Source organism: Mandrillus leucophaeus, unplaced genomic scaffold (genome assembly GCF_000951045.1).
Source record: "Mandrillus leucophaeus isolate KB7577 unplaced genomic scaffold, Mleu.le_1.0 Scaffold28, whole genome shotgun sequence".
Lineage (NCBI taxonomy): Eukaryota > Metazoa > Chordata > Mammalia > Primates > Cercopithecidae > Mandrillus > Mandrillus leucophaeus.
Window position 1 is genome coordinate 3,802,204 of NW_012102920.1, and position 13,963 is coordinate 3,816,166.

At 55.6% G+C, this 13,963-nt stretch overlaps 1 protein-coding gene and 1 pseudogene across 1 annotated transcript in view; both read left to right on the forward strand.

Annotated features, from left to right (window-relative positions):
- The window catches only part of CACNA1B (calcium channel, voltage-dependent, N type, alpha 1B subunit), a 296,162-nt gene extending 287,935 nt beyond the window's left edge, over positions 1–8,227 (forward strand). The window contains exons 43-49 of the mRNA XM_011985186.1: positions 678–790; positions 1,883–2,010; positions 4,172–4,307; positions 4,660–4,776; positions 6,213–6,417; positions 6,677–6,927; positions 7,517–8,227. Of these exons, the coding sequence (XP_011840576.1) occupies positions 678–790; positions 1,883–2,010; positions 4,172–4,307; positions 4,660–4,776; positions 6,213–6,417; positions 6,677–6,927; positions 7,517–8,047 (1,481 nt within the window). The 3' untranslated portion in view covers positions 8,048–8,227. The remainder of the gene's footprint in view (positions 1–677; positions 791–1,882; positions 2,011–4,171; positions 4,308–4,659; positions 4,777–6,212; positions 6,418–6,676; positions 6,928–7,516) is intronic.
- Positions 8,228–12,529: 4,302 nt separating this feature from the next.
- The window catches only part of LOC105543339, a 41,208-nt pseudogene continuing 39,774 nt past the window's right edge, over positions 12,530–13,963 (forward strand).

Below are 13,963 nucleotides of genomic sequence, written 5' to 3' on the forward strand. Positions count from 1 at the left end.
GACGTGAGGGAGCGCGGGGAGGCGCCCGACTCCATCTTGAAGACGTGAGGGAGCGCGGGGGTGCCCAACTCCATCTTGTGGGAGACGTGAGGGAGGGTGGGGAGGTGCCCAGTTCCATCTTGAAGACGTGAGGGAGCGCCGGGAGGCACCCAGTTCCATGTTGTGGGAGACGTGAGGGAGCGCCGGGAGGTGCCCAACTCCATCTTGTGGGAGACGTGAGGGAGCGCCGGGAGCGGTGCCCACCTCCGTCTTGTGGGAGACGTGAGGGAGTGCGTGGAGGCGCCCAACTCCGTCTTGTTGGAGGTGTGAGGGAGCCCCGGGAGGTGTCCACCTCCATCGTGTGGGAGATGTGAGGGAGCGCGGGGAGGTGTCCAACTCCATCTTGCTTTCTGGGGAGGAGACACAGGCAGGGCCCCGCGTTAAGCAGGTGGGGATGGCCTCAGCCCGGCTATGAGAGGCCTCAGGAGGAGTCAGGGTGGCGGAGGGCCAGGTCAGCATCTGGAGGAGCCCCAGGTAGGCCAAGTCCCGTGTTCTGCCTGAGAGTCCTCTTCCCAGTGCATTTCCAGGAGTCCTGGTGGGGGAGAGGGAAGGGAGACCGTTTCTTCACCTTACTTGCGCCCCCCGTTTCCATGGGTCCTCTGCCCCGTTCTTTGAATCTCAACTGTGTTCTCTTCCAGCGGATGAGATGACAGTGGGGAAGGTTTACGCAGCTCTGATGATATTCGACTTCTACAAGCAGAACAAAACCACCAGAGACCAGATGCACCAGGCTCCCGGAGGCCTCTCCCAGGTACCTGGCAGCCCTCAGTTTTCCAGGAAGTAACTGTGATGCCTCCGAGGTTCTGGCATCCTTCGGGGGTTTGACCACCTGGGAGACGCACACCATTCTTGGAAAAAGCGCCTCAGGAGAAGGAAGATGAGATTCTTGAAGCTACCTCTCTAGCCCCCGAAGTCAGAAACTACACAGAGCCTTTAAGCTTTCCGTGAGCTGACAGTACTGGGCAGCTCCTGACGTAGAAAGCCAGCGCTCAGGGCCAGAAGATGAGGGCTGGGCTGGGTAGTGTTACCGTCGTTACGGGGTGGAAGAGAAGAAGGTGTGAAGACCATTTGAGGAGGATTGTTTAGAGGTGGAAGGAGAATTGTTTTCCCTTCACAGAGAGAGCAAAGAAATTCAGATTAGATAGGTTCAGGATCAGGTTCAGGATCACTGTCTGTTCTGCTCTTGTCTTTGACTGAGATGGTTTGGGAACCCATCTTCCCGATGTCATCCTTCCCACACAGCCGTGTCTTCGGTGACCATATGTAGTCTGTCTGCTGGAAAATTGTCTAGGTGTCCAGGGCTTCTGGGCACATTGACCCAACCCTCGGATGGAGAATATGTGGTGCTCAGGCCACACCTTCTATTCTCGTACCTGGGGTAGACGTCACTAATCCATCCAGCAGTCTTCCCAAGCCCTGAAATCTCAGAATTCTGCTCAGCCCTACCCTGACCCTGACCCTAACCCTAACACCCACCAGCCAATTTCAAGGTGATGATTAGATGGAATATTGTTGCCACCTGTAATCTGGTCTAATCTCCTAGTTGTGTAGACAGGGAAACTGAGGTTTTGAGAGGTGACATGGCTTTCCTGAAGTCACTGACAGGTGAGGTTTTGAGGAGATGATGTAAGGGTCCCTTGGCTTACTTCACTGTTTTGGTCACATGCTCATATTTAGGGACATATTAGGGAAAGCAAACGGCCCCTTGCTAAGGGGAAAGAGCCCTTAGGCTGGGCTTGAACATGACCTGGCTTTTGCCCTGTGCCATGTGGTTGGAGCAGGTCGCAGAGGCCACATTGCAGGCCTATTGGAGCTCTTTCCCTTCCCTTTGCCTCCTTTGCAGATGGGTCCTGTGTCCCTGTTCCACCCCTTGAAGGCCACCCTGGAGCAGACGCAGCCAGCTGTGCTCCGAGGAGCCCGGGTTTTCCTTCGACAGAAGAGTTCCACCTCCCTCAGCAATGGCGGGGCCATGTGAGTATCCAGATGCGGGACACAGCTGAACAGGAGGAGGCCCAAATCCAGTAAAGGGGGAAGCAGACGTCCCATTTCCTCGACCTCCCTGGCCCGCACGTCCACTGGCCTCTGGGTTAACCAGCTTAGAGGCATCCGAGGGACATGTCTGCCACCCGACCCTGCACTTGGGCCCTTAGCAACCCTCCAAGGACAGAGATCCCCCAGGTCACATCTCAGTTCTCAGGGGCTGGCTCTGCTACAGGTGCTCGTTGTACTTGCTGCCTGAGAGCAGTCAAGGGCTGTTCCTTTGCTGGGTTCTGTAGCAGAGACTTTAAAACTGTTTCCTGTGACATTAGGTGCCTCGTCGAACCCACCTTCCTAACAGCACTTAGACCCCCACGTCCCATTCCCAACACACGTACCTGCTTCCCTTTCAGAGAAGAGGCCCCTGCCCCTGCTCCTCATCGGCCCTCTGTGCCAGCAGATGCTGAGATTCCACCTCCATCTCCTACCCCTTTCTGTCAGTGGCCTCCTACTGCTCTGATCTTTCTAACCCTGAAAGGCACTTTTCATCTTAGATCTCCGCTTTGGTACTGATTTCTGAAGCTGTTATATTTTGTAAACAAATTGGTAAGGTTGTTTTGTATTACTTAACTCTTGCCACAATATTTCTTGGTGACAAATCACTCAGAAGCAGGTGACTTAAAAGAACCATCACTTTTTCCCACTGTGGCCCAGAGAAGTGTGCTCCCAAATCTCAGGACCCAGATCCTGGGGGCTGACTCCCGAGCCCCTGGCAGTCCCCCGTTCCCACACTCTGCTTTCGGCATGCTGGTGGAAACCTTCCTTGCATTTAAAGTCCTGATTCTGACTGTATGTATCGGTGGGAGGAGATAGTGAGGTGTCTGGGGTTTATCTAAGCCAGGCTTTCAGCAGGAAATTTGAGCTTCTGTTATTTCTGTGGTGATAGTTTCTACCTAAATCAATTACAACTGCAAGTTAGAGAGCATCCACTCAGACTGGATCTGGCGAGGGTATTTATTGAGCTATTTAGTGAGCGGGTTGAGCACACCCCTGGCCTTGGACTTAGTGTTTTTTCAGGATTAGCAGTGCATTAGGAGCCAGCTCCGGTTCTCCTGACCACCCCTCCTCTCAGCACCAGCCTGCCACTGCGGCTGCTCTGTGCCCAGTGCCAGCAGGGGCTGCAGTGCCTGGTCCGTGCAGCAGTGTGTGTGGTCCATTTAGAACATCAGGCTCCAGTCTGAGTTCAGAGTTATCAGTGCCACTCAACCTGCATGACTAAGAATGTAGTCAGTGCTTCACTGAACGTGAGAATGAGCACTCACCCAAACACATTCCATGCCAGTTGGGAGACACGTGATGAGAAATACCAGTGCGGGAGCATCTCCGGGTGGGGCTATTGGGGCAGGTGTATGGACAGCATGTGTGGGGTGGCCTCTGCAAGAAGGCTGCACCCCAGCAGAGAGCCGAGGGATGGAAAGCCTTGTCGTGGCTTTTGGTGGGGGGTCAGAGAGGTAAGGAGGAGCCACCAGCAAGGGACTCCTGAGGGGGGAAGCCCCTGGAGGACGAAGACCAAAGAGTCCTGGGCGAGGCCCCCTACCCCCCACCCCAGCCCGTCCCCTCCATGACAGCTTTGCCCTCACCTGTCCCAGCCTGTCCTCTCCATGACAGTTTCTCTCGCTGTCTGCTGGCATAGGCAGGACTTCTTCAGCTACTGTCCTAACGCAGGCTGTACACATGTGGCCCCACTCCTTCCCAGGTTAGTCCTGTGCGGCAAGGACCACCCCTGCTCACACTTCACAGATCAGCTCCTTGTCCAGAGGAGGGGGTGACGGGCCCAGGCCCCCCTCAGATTTGAGCACTGTGGGGCTGTAAGCTGGTGCTCTGCATCCTCTCCGCCACTCTGAATTGCTTCCTGCTCTGACTTTGTTTTACATCCATGTCCTTTGATGAGGCTTTGCTTGGGTCCAGCGTGCACAGGCCATGTTGGTACTCTTGTGTTCAAGGGAGGGCTCAGTTCAGCCCAGAACAGGGTGGCCAAGCCCCCTGACCTCTGCTGCGTGTGGTGGAGACATCTGGCAGGTTGAAGCACCAGGCTGTTGGTGAGGCATCTGCAGCCTCTGACCCTACAGGAATCTCTTTGTCTTCTCTGCCATAGACAAAACCAAGAGAGTGGCATCAAGGAGTCTGTCTCCTGGGGCACTCAAAGGACCCAGGATGGGCCCCACGAGGCCAGGCCGCCCCTGGAGCGTGGCCACTCCACAGAGATCCCTGTGGGGCAGTCAGGAGCACTGGTGAGCACTCCGGGGGGCTAGTGAGACTGGGTTGGGGGATGTGTGAACAGGGATGGGGGATGTTTGAGACTGGGATGGGGGACGTGTAAAAATGGATGGGGGATTTTGAGACTGGGGTGGGGGACGTGTGAGACCAGGGTGGAGGATGTGTGAGACTGGGGTGGGGGATATATGAACAGGGAATGGGGGGTGTGTGAGACTAGGATGGGGGATGTTTGAACAGCATTGGGGGTTAGGTGAGACTAAGATGGATTTGGGTGAGACAGCAGTGCCTCATGGGGTGAGGCTGGATGCGGTCAGATGAGTCCGTGGTGCCTTGTGTGGTGGGACTAGGCGAGTGCTGTATTTACAGGCTGTGGACGTTCAGATGCAGAGCATGACCCGGAGGGGCCCTGACGGGGAGCCCCAGCCTGGGCTGGAGAGCCAGGGTCGAGCAGCCTCCATGCCCCGCCTTGCAGCTGAGACTCAGGTAGGTGGTCTGGGAGGGTCCAGGCCCTGGGCCAGGCAAATGAGGGGTGGGGAAGTGGGAGTGTGGCTCTGGGCTTCCTGCAGGTGAGGAGACCTGGGGTGGAAAGGGCTGGGGTCCGTGTATGGAGCTCTTTGCTGAGGCGGGAGCAGGGACCTCGGGCAGCCCTGACTGGGCGTCAACAGAGGTGCAGCCTGGACGCCTTCAGCACCCGAGGCTTCTCAAGAGGGTGGGTCAGGTCCATTAGATGCTGCTGGGACAGCTGTGCCTATTCTCAGCCTCCCATCAGGGGCCATGGGGCATAGGGGCCCCCACTCTGGCCCTGCCATGTTCTCCTCCTCCTCTCCGGGTTTCTATTCCCCAGACAACCCCCACCCTCATCTGGAAAATCTCACCAACACCTCAGTCCCCTCTCCCACATGTGGCTCTGCGGAGGAGCCTCCCTGCTCGTGGGCAGGCAGTCCCTGGACCACTTCCACTACCCAGCTCCTTGCTGGACTCGCCTCTTTCTGGGACATGCACGTTGGATTAAGGAAGAGGAAGCTCTGGCGGGGGGGTGGCTGCAGCCCCATGTGTTTCCTGGCGGAGGCTCCTTCCATGAGGACACTGGGAGGGTCGCCCCTCCGAGGCCAATCTGGGAACACTGTGCCCAGACCTCCGAGGCTTCGGAGTTGCTGCAGGGCTTCACCTGCAACCTGAGCCTGCTTCAGTTGGCCAAAAGTGACCAGAGCCCCGTGCCACCCCTGTCCCTCGGCCTACTTGAGCTGTGGAGTTGTGAATCTGAACCTTGTCTGTGGCTCCTTTCCCATCCCACTGCTGTGGCCAGCAAACCCTTTTCCTCTCCTCACTGCCTCTCCTCCCTCTTGCGGTTTGCTTCTCTTCCCACCTGTCCTTCCTCTCTTGTCTCTTTTCCCATCCGACGGTGCCCTCCTGGGTGCTACCTGGTGGGTGGGTGCAGGCTGAGCCTCCCTGCAGCCTATGCTGGGGCCTCCTTCTTCACACATGTGATGCATTGGCGGCTGTGGGTGAGTTTACCTGGGAGGGGTGGGCCCTCCCCTCCCAGGTCTCTTCCACAGGTCCTGATTCCAGCCGTGGAAGCAGCTTGGGGGCCAGTCCACCCCAGATACACCAGGCAGAGTGATCCCACTGCAGCCAGCTGAGGTGTCTCTGGGCCCCACTCAGGGTTCTTCCAACCAAGCCAGCCGCCTTTCTTTTCCTGGCAGGGCACACGGGATGGGGTGGGGACTCAGGCACTGTCTGCCCCCAGCCTACCCACCTGAGTTCCCATCTCAGGCCTGGGTCCTTCTGACTGTGAGACCAAGATGGGGGACGTGTGGGCCTGCTCCACGACCCCCTCCCATGCCTGCCTCCCCGCTGACCCTGGTGCCTCCCCTAGGCCCACTGTCAGTCCTTTGCCCACCCCGGTCCTTTGCTCACAGCCCGTCACAGATGCCAGCCCCATGAAGCGCTCCATCTCCACGCTGGCCCAAAGGCCCCGCGGGACTCATCTCTGCAGCACCACCCCGGACCGCCCACCCCCTAGCCAGGCACCACACCACCACCACCACCGCTGCCACCGCCGCAGGGACAGGAAGCAGAGGTCCCTGGAGAAGGGGCCCAGCCTGTCTGCCGATACGGATGGTGGTGCGTGTGGAGGGGCCCAGGGAGCCCCTCAGGGAGCTGTGGCCCGAGTCAGGGGGTCCAAGCAGCCCATGGGGTACCCTCTTCCTTTTTGGGCCTCATAACCCCATAACCAGCTGGAGCAGGGTGGGGCTGAGGCCCAGGCCCTAACCCTCACCCTAGTCCTCCCCTGGCACCGCCTGAATTCTGTCCTGTTGGCCCCGGGGGTCAGGGGTCCCTGCCTTGGGCCTGGCCATGCTAACTTCTTCTCTTCCCTGGCCAGCACCAAGCAGTGCTGCGGGGCCGGGGCTGCCCCCGGGAGAGGGGCCTACAGGCTGCCGGCGGGAACGAGAGCGCCGGCAGGAGCGGGGCCGGTCCCAGGAGCGGAGGCAGCCCTCATCCTCCTCCTCAGAGAAGCAGCGCTTCTACTCCTGTGACCGCTTTGGGGGCCGTGAGCCCCCCAAGCCCAAGCCCTCCCTTAGCAGCCACCCCACGTCGCCAACAGCTGGCCAGGAGCCAGGTCCCCACCCACAGGTAAGAGGAATAGGTGAGAAGGTCAGGGCCCAGCTGCCTCTCCCTTGGCCCAGCACCACTGTCCCACAGGCCCCTCCCTCTCCCCAGGGCCTCCCCACTGCCCTTTGTTGTTCCCAGCAACCCCAAGGGCTGGGCACCCCCTCTGTGCCCTGTCCTGGAGCCCGCGTCTGCACCCTTCCCCAGCTGTGTTCTCCTCAAGCTCCTGCCTGGGTCACCCTGGGATGGTGGTTCTGTGTCCTCATCCTCTTTCAGACCTGGGCCCCCAAATCCTCACCTCTCTCTCAGTCACTTCTTGACTCTCCTTCCCTGACCGTGGTTGTTGGGCTTTTGTTTTGTCCTTTTCCCTGGCCCTAGCCTGTCCCTTCCCATCACCTGCTCTCCCCCACCCCATTCCTGGGCCTGACTGTGACCATCGCCCTCCTGCACACACAGGTGCCTGTTGCCTCCCTGGCCACCGCGGCCCAGTTTGTCCGCCATTGCCTCCCTCTCTCCTCTCATCCCCCCAGGCACCTGTGTGTGATGTGCTCTGTCTGTTGGTTCGGCTTTTTTTTTTTTTATCTTTGATTTGTTCTGGTCCATTTTTGTGTAGGGCAGTGGTTCCGTGAACGGGAGCCCCTTGCTGTCAACATCTGGTGCTAGCACCCCCGGCCGTGGTGGGCGGAGGCAGCTCCCCCAGACACCCCTGACTCCCCGCCCCAGCATCACCTACAAGACCGCCAACTCCTCACCCATCCACTTCGCCGGGGCTCAGACCAGCCTCCCTGCCTTCTCCCCGGGCCGGCTCAGCCGTGGGCTTTCTGAACACAACGCCCTGCTGCAGAAAGACCCCCTCAGCCAGCCCCTGGCCCCTGGTTCTCGAATCGGCTCTGACCCTTACCTGGGGCAGCGTCTGGACAGCGAGGCCTCTGTCCACGCCCTGCCTGAGGACACGCTCACTTTCGAGGAGGCTGTGGCCACCAACTCAGGCCGCTCCTCCAGGACTTCCTACGTGTCCTCCCTGACCTCCCAGTCTCACCCTCTCCGCCGCGTGCCCAATGGTTACCACTGCACCCTGGGACTCAGCTCAGGCGGCCGAGCACGGCACAGCTACCACCACCCTGACCAAGACCACTGGTGCTAGCTGCACCGTGACTGCTCAGACGCCTGCATGCAGCAGGCGTGTGTTCCAGTGGATGAGTTTTATCATCCACACGGGGCAGCAGCCCCTGGGGGGAGGCCTCGCCCACCTTGGTGAGGCTCCTGCGGCCCCTCCCTCCCCCTCCTTCCCTCTTTTACTCTAGACGACGAATAAAGCCCTGTTAGAGGATGCGGCTCTCTGTCCCCTTCCTGTCCTGCCTTCCTGGGTCTCGTACCACACACCAGACCCTAAAGCGCAGGCTGCTGTGTGTAGCTGAGAAGGACCCAGGAGTCCAAATCCCGTGTCCTGGGACTCAGCATCCAGGGTGGCTTGGAGCCGTTGTGAGGAGCTCTGCGTCCTGTGGGGAGCACCCTTCACGCGGCCGTGCAGCACAGAGAAGCAGGGCCCACCTGAAAGCGCGCCGAGACCTCGGGACGGAGGGGATGGGAAGGGGAAACAGTCGTGGCTTGTGCAGCCCGCCAGTGTCAGTGAACGCTCACTCAGACACGCTCTGTCCCTCCCTGGACACCGTCAGCCCCACAGGGACTGAGTTGGAAAGTGTTCTTACTGTGGTTTTGATTTTTAATTGCAACACCTCTCAGTCTTGTCACTTCTATATACTTGATGTAGAAAAAATAGAAAACCAGAAAAATGGGGAAGGAAATGTTCACATAACTTTAAAAAATCAAACCTGTGGAAGAAAGATGTCAGCTTTTTGCCACGTGTCTTTGTGGCTTATGTGAGGGAGACTCCCTGTGCAGCCCTGTCCAGTCCAGGTGGATCCCACACGGCCCCTGACTCTGCTGCTCTTGACCAAGTGCCTGACCGCCAGGCCCTCACCCAGGCACCTGGGCACTGTGGTGTGAGGCGAGGCCTCGGGAACCATCGTGGCAGGATGTTGTGAAAAGTACTCAAAATGGCAGCCAGGTAGCAAGCCCTTGCCAGCGGAGAGTACTGGATGTCATGGTGGGCAATGAGGCAGCCATTTGTTGTCCTCCTCCCACGAGTGGAAGGGGTTTCCAGGGAAGCCACAGGGTGGCTGACCATGTGCTTGTGTGAGGCATTTTCAGTCTGTTCTGCATCTGATTCTCAGGGCACACTCTGTGGTGTGTGAAATAGGTTTCTGTCCACACACAGCAGAAGAGAGGGAAAGGCTGGCAGGAAGGAGGGAGACATTGGCTGGGGGCTTGGATGTAGGGCCGTCAGGGCAGGAGGGAGGAAACCCCAGCTGGAATGAAACTCAGAGCAAGTGACCAAGGGAGGACACCTGACGCCCAGCACTGTCCTGGCGCCAGACACGGAGCAGGCAGTCAAGTGAGGTCTGACCCCCATGGCCATGCTCAGGAGAGAAAGACCACGCTCAGGACACTGTCCAAGGTGCACAAGCTGCTGGGAGGCCCTTTGTTTTGTGAAGAAAGGGAGCATTTAGAGCAGTTAGTGGTGGTGTGTCCTCCGTGTTCTGAAATTCCAGATGATCTGTGTTGGATTCTTGGCTTCTACCCCATGATTCTCCTCAAAGAAGTTGTGTGTGATGCGTGTGTGTGTGTCTGTGTCACAGGAGGCACAGTGCCTGTGCAGGTGTGCTCAGTGTGTGGATGTCATTAACCCATAGGGCTATGCAACAAAAGACACATTTACTAGAAATAAAACACACAAGACCGCTGCCTGGTCTCGGGGTTCAGCATGATTGTGACCAAACCTTTTTATAGAATTTCCTTACCTGAAGGCACAACGCTCTGGAACTTTAACGATAACAGAGTATTTTATTCCAATAGAATAAACCAGGAATCTCGGACTATGCATGTGATCACTGTGCTCATGTTGCAAAGTAGAAGGATGTGTATTTTGACTGATGTTTTGTCTCTTGTTCCCCCGCCCCCAGCCCATGTTATCTTGGGTGTCAAATGTGTCCATTCCATGCAGAACCACAGCCATTTCCCCAGGCAGTGTTGGGTTGAGAATCCACTTTTCTAGACCCACACAGCCTAGCTGGCTTGTCTGGACTCTTCTAGGCATTGGAATTGATGAAAACTACAGGGAGCGGGGAAAGGAGACATTATGTCTTGTTTTCCTGACTTTGGGTTTTGTTTCTCACTGTGTCTTCTCCAGCTATCATATATGTCCCCTGAATCTCATAGTGAGTTGCCAAATTTGAAATGCATCACCCAGTTGTCTGCATCTGGAACCAGTCAAGCAGTGGCTGTAGTTTGAACAAGTTATGTGTGCATGTAACATATATACATATATACATATATACAAGTATGTGCATGATAATGTATATCTTCGTACTTTTTGATACAATGTATTCATTTAATTTTTAATTATATTTGATATAAATCAAAGGTTTGTTGCAAAACTTTATATTTAAGAAGTGTTAAAAAAAAAAAAAAGTCCCAACCATGCAACACAACTGGGACCTACTTAAAAAAAATTCTGTGATTGACTAGTTTGCTGCCTGAGTAATATTTATCAGCCAAACTTTGGATTCTGCTATTGTTTCTACAATGACATTTTGTATGAAGCAAAGTCCTTGAATTAAAATAAAAACTTAGCAAAAAATCAAAAAACCCCACCATGCTGCCATTGGTATATGCAAGGGTGTGGGCCTGGGGTGCCCTGCCAGAAGGGGTCAGAAGAAAGTGAGAACTGCAGTTTGTTGTTGTTGATTGTGACAGAGTCTTGCTCTTGTTGTCCAGGCTAGAGTGCAGTGAGGCAATCTCAGCTCACTACAACCTCTGCCTCCTGGGTTCAAGCAATTCTCCTGTCTCAGCCTCCCGAGTAGCTGGGACTACAGATGCACACCACCATGCCCAATACAAAATAATTTTTGTATTTTTAGTAATGACAGGGTTTCACCATGTTGGCCAGGCTGGTCTCGAACTCCTGACCTCAAGTGATCCGCCTGGCTTGGCCTCCCAAAGTGCTGGGATTACAGATGTGAGCCACCATGCCTGGCCTGCAGTTTGTTTTCAGTGCAAGTATGGGATCAGGTTTTGAGAGTGTGGTGAGGATCAAGGGAGGCACTTGGCAAGAGGAGGCAGATTCAGCTTCCCTGGGGATCAGGGTTAGGGTTGGTTAAGATTACAGTGGTGGGTTGGGGTTGGGGTTGGATAGATGGTAGAGGAGGTTCTGGGAGGCTAAGTCTGGGGCACAGAGCTCCTCTTAAGATGCCCCAATAATCATTCACTCTGCAGTTAAAATGTCAGGATATTGCTAGCTACATGCTGGTAAGGACAAAGGGAACATTCTTAAGAGAAACCTGGCACCATAAGTACAGATTAGGGCAGAGAAGGACATTGGAAAGAGATAGGCAGGCACAGTAGGTACCGACATGACCACTGTAGGACCTTCCTGGAGTGGCAGGAAGGAGCCCAGCCCCAGCAGTGGAGTCACACTGATCACTGCACATATGTGTCAACCAACAGTGAGGGGGTCCCACAAGCCTAGGTGGGGCAAGTCAGGGATCTAAGGAAGGAGCAGGAAAACCAGACAAAAGAGGTGGAGACTTGAGGAATGTGAAGAAGTTCAACAGAAAACTCCCTGCTCAGGACCCTGGGACTGTTTTCTTGCAGATCAGCCCCACTCCTCCCTTGAGGCGTACTTATGTTTTCTACAATATGCTCTTTATATTTCTTTTCAATGAAGTTATCTGCCATCTTTGAACTGCCTCTTGGTGAAAATCTTTATTTCAAGTTAGACAAGAACTGGGACATCAGATCTCCCCAGTATTAGCTCCGTTTCAGTTTGAATTTGCAGAATTGATAGCGCTGAACAACCTGCACTCCGAGTTTAAGTGATGTAGGAAGAGGCCAGCAGGGGGTGCTCGGCTGTCACACTGGCAGCAAGAGGGCCCTGCAGTGTCCCCAGCCGCCAGCAGGGGGCGTGCCGCCACTACACTGGGAGCAAGAGGGCCCTGCAGTGCCCTGGCCGCCAGCAGGGGGTGCACGGGCACCACACCATGAGCAAGAGGGCCCTGCAGTGCCCTGGTTTCCAGCAGGGGGCGCAAGGCCATGACACCATGAGCAAGAGATCCCTGCAGTGCCCCCCAGCTGCCAACAGGGGGCGCCGGTGTCTACACCGTGAGCAACTGGGCCCTGCAGTGCCCTCGGCTGCCAGCAGGGGGCGCCAGCCACACCCCTCCCCCTTCCCGCTCCGCATCATCAGCAAGAGGGTCCGCAGGCCACCAGCAGGGCGTCCACACCGGGCCGATGCGAGGGCGAAGCCCGCGTTCTCCTCAGCACAGACCCAGAGGGCACCGCCTCACTTTGGGACAACGCGTGGCCACGGTGAGTAAAATCCTTCCTGTTTACAGCCCTGACTACTGAGGGTCAGAGACCAGTAAGAGGGGTTGGTGTGGAAAACTGGAAACCAAAAGCCCCCTCTGAATCCTGTGCACTGAAGTTCTCCCCACCCAAGGCGAGGCGAGCACAGTGCGAGGTCCACACCGCGGCCTTGGAACACCAACGGAGCGTTCCTAATGCGGATATGACTCCCAAATACGAATATGTCACTCGCAGTGCTCATGTAACAAACACCTGGAACGCTAAGGCACTGCCTCAATACGGAAATGTTAATATAAAACCCGGTGCTCCCCACGCGGCCCCGCAGTCCCGGCTCATAATAATGGACACCGACATAATCAATACAAACGTAGCCCCCAGCTGCTCACAGCTGCTGCTGAGCTGGAGCTGCCGCAGGCTCAGCCTCCACGGTGGAGTTTGTTGTCATATCTGCTTCACGGACGTGGAATTGACACAGTTGTTTTCATTGCTTCCCAGTAATTCCATACTTTCAGGAAACTTGCAACGGCGGTAGTGTGGAGTTTTCTTTCTCTTTTCTCTCAGATTCCTCCGTGGTTGTTGCTGAGCCAGATCTGCAACTTCACAAAAAACACCCCAGTGTTTTTCACCCAAAACAGAGACCCCTCCCAGGTAAGCGCCAGGTGACCCCAGCACAGGAGGCCTCGTTCCTGCCTGAGGGTCAGGTCCGCAGGCCCGTGTTTCACTTTGCAGCCGCCCGGGCTGGGTGGAAAATCTCTCTTTCCATCTGGGTCCAGTTTTCCTTTTCTGGAGCCTTCGCAGAGGTGAAGAGCAGAGCTGCCCCCAGGCTGGGTCTGCACAGTGGTTCCCCCTGGGCAGGTACCGACGCTGCACTCCAGGTGGGAACTCGCAGCCTCTGGCCATGCCCTGCTCAGCACAGTCCCCCGGAGGAGCAGAGACCCACCCACACCCCATAGAGCTCTCAGGGTGATTGTGACAAAACTCTCCTTTACAAACAAGTCTCATCCCATCACTCTCCTTATTTAACTCTAACGATGATTTCCCACTGGGCTCAGAACAGGGATCGCAGAACTGACCTGCCCCCAGTCCCTGAGCGCTCCCACCTGCTGCCGTCTCCTGCCCAGTCCAGCCCAGCCCAGCCCAGCCCAGCCCAGCTGCCTGCTTTGCGGCCCCCACCTACAGGGACACAGCAGGCTCTTGGGGGCCTTGGGAACTCTACGCACATCCAACACCCCCTTATCAAATACTCTAAGATTCTGTCTACCTAGATCCTTAAAGTCACAGTGGTTATGATGTCTAACAACACAACTGTTCTAACGTGATTTTTTTAGACAAAAAAAAAAAAAAGTTTGGTAGATCATATGTGAGAATCATCCTTAATTTATAAATCAAGGAAATAGATACATAAAAGCAGAGTCCATATTTGGGATAATCAGTAAAGAAAAATAAAATCTCAATGCAGAATGAAAGGCAAAGGGCACAATTGATCATTGAAATTTCATAAGAGTTTACTGGACAGAATATTACCTTACTGTATTTTCCAACCCTGTGTGTGTGTATGTGTGTGCATATCACACACACACCAGTTGCAAAAAATTTCAGGTTTAAACACTTATGTTTCCTTTTTTTTTTTTTTTTT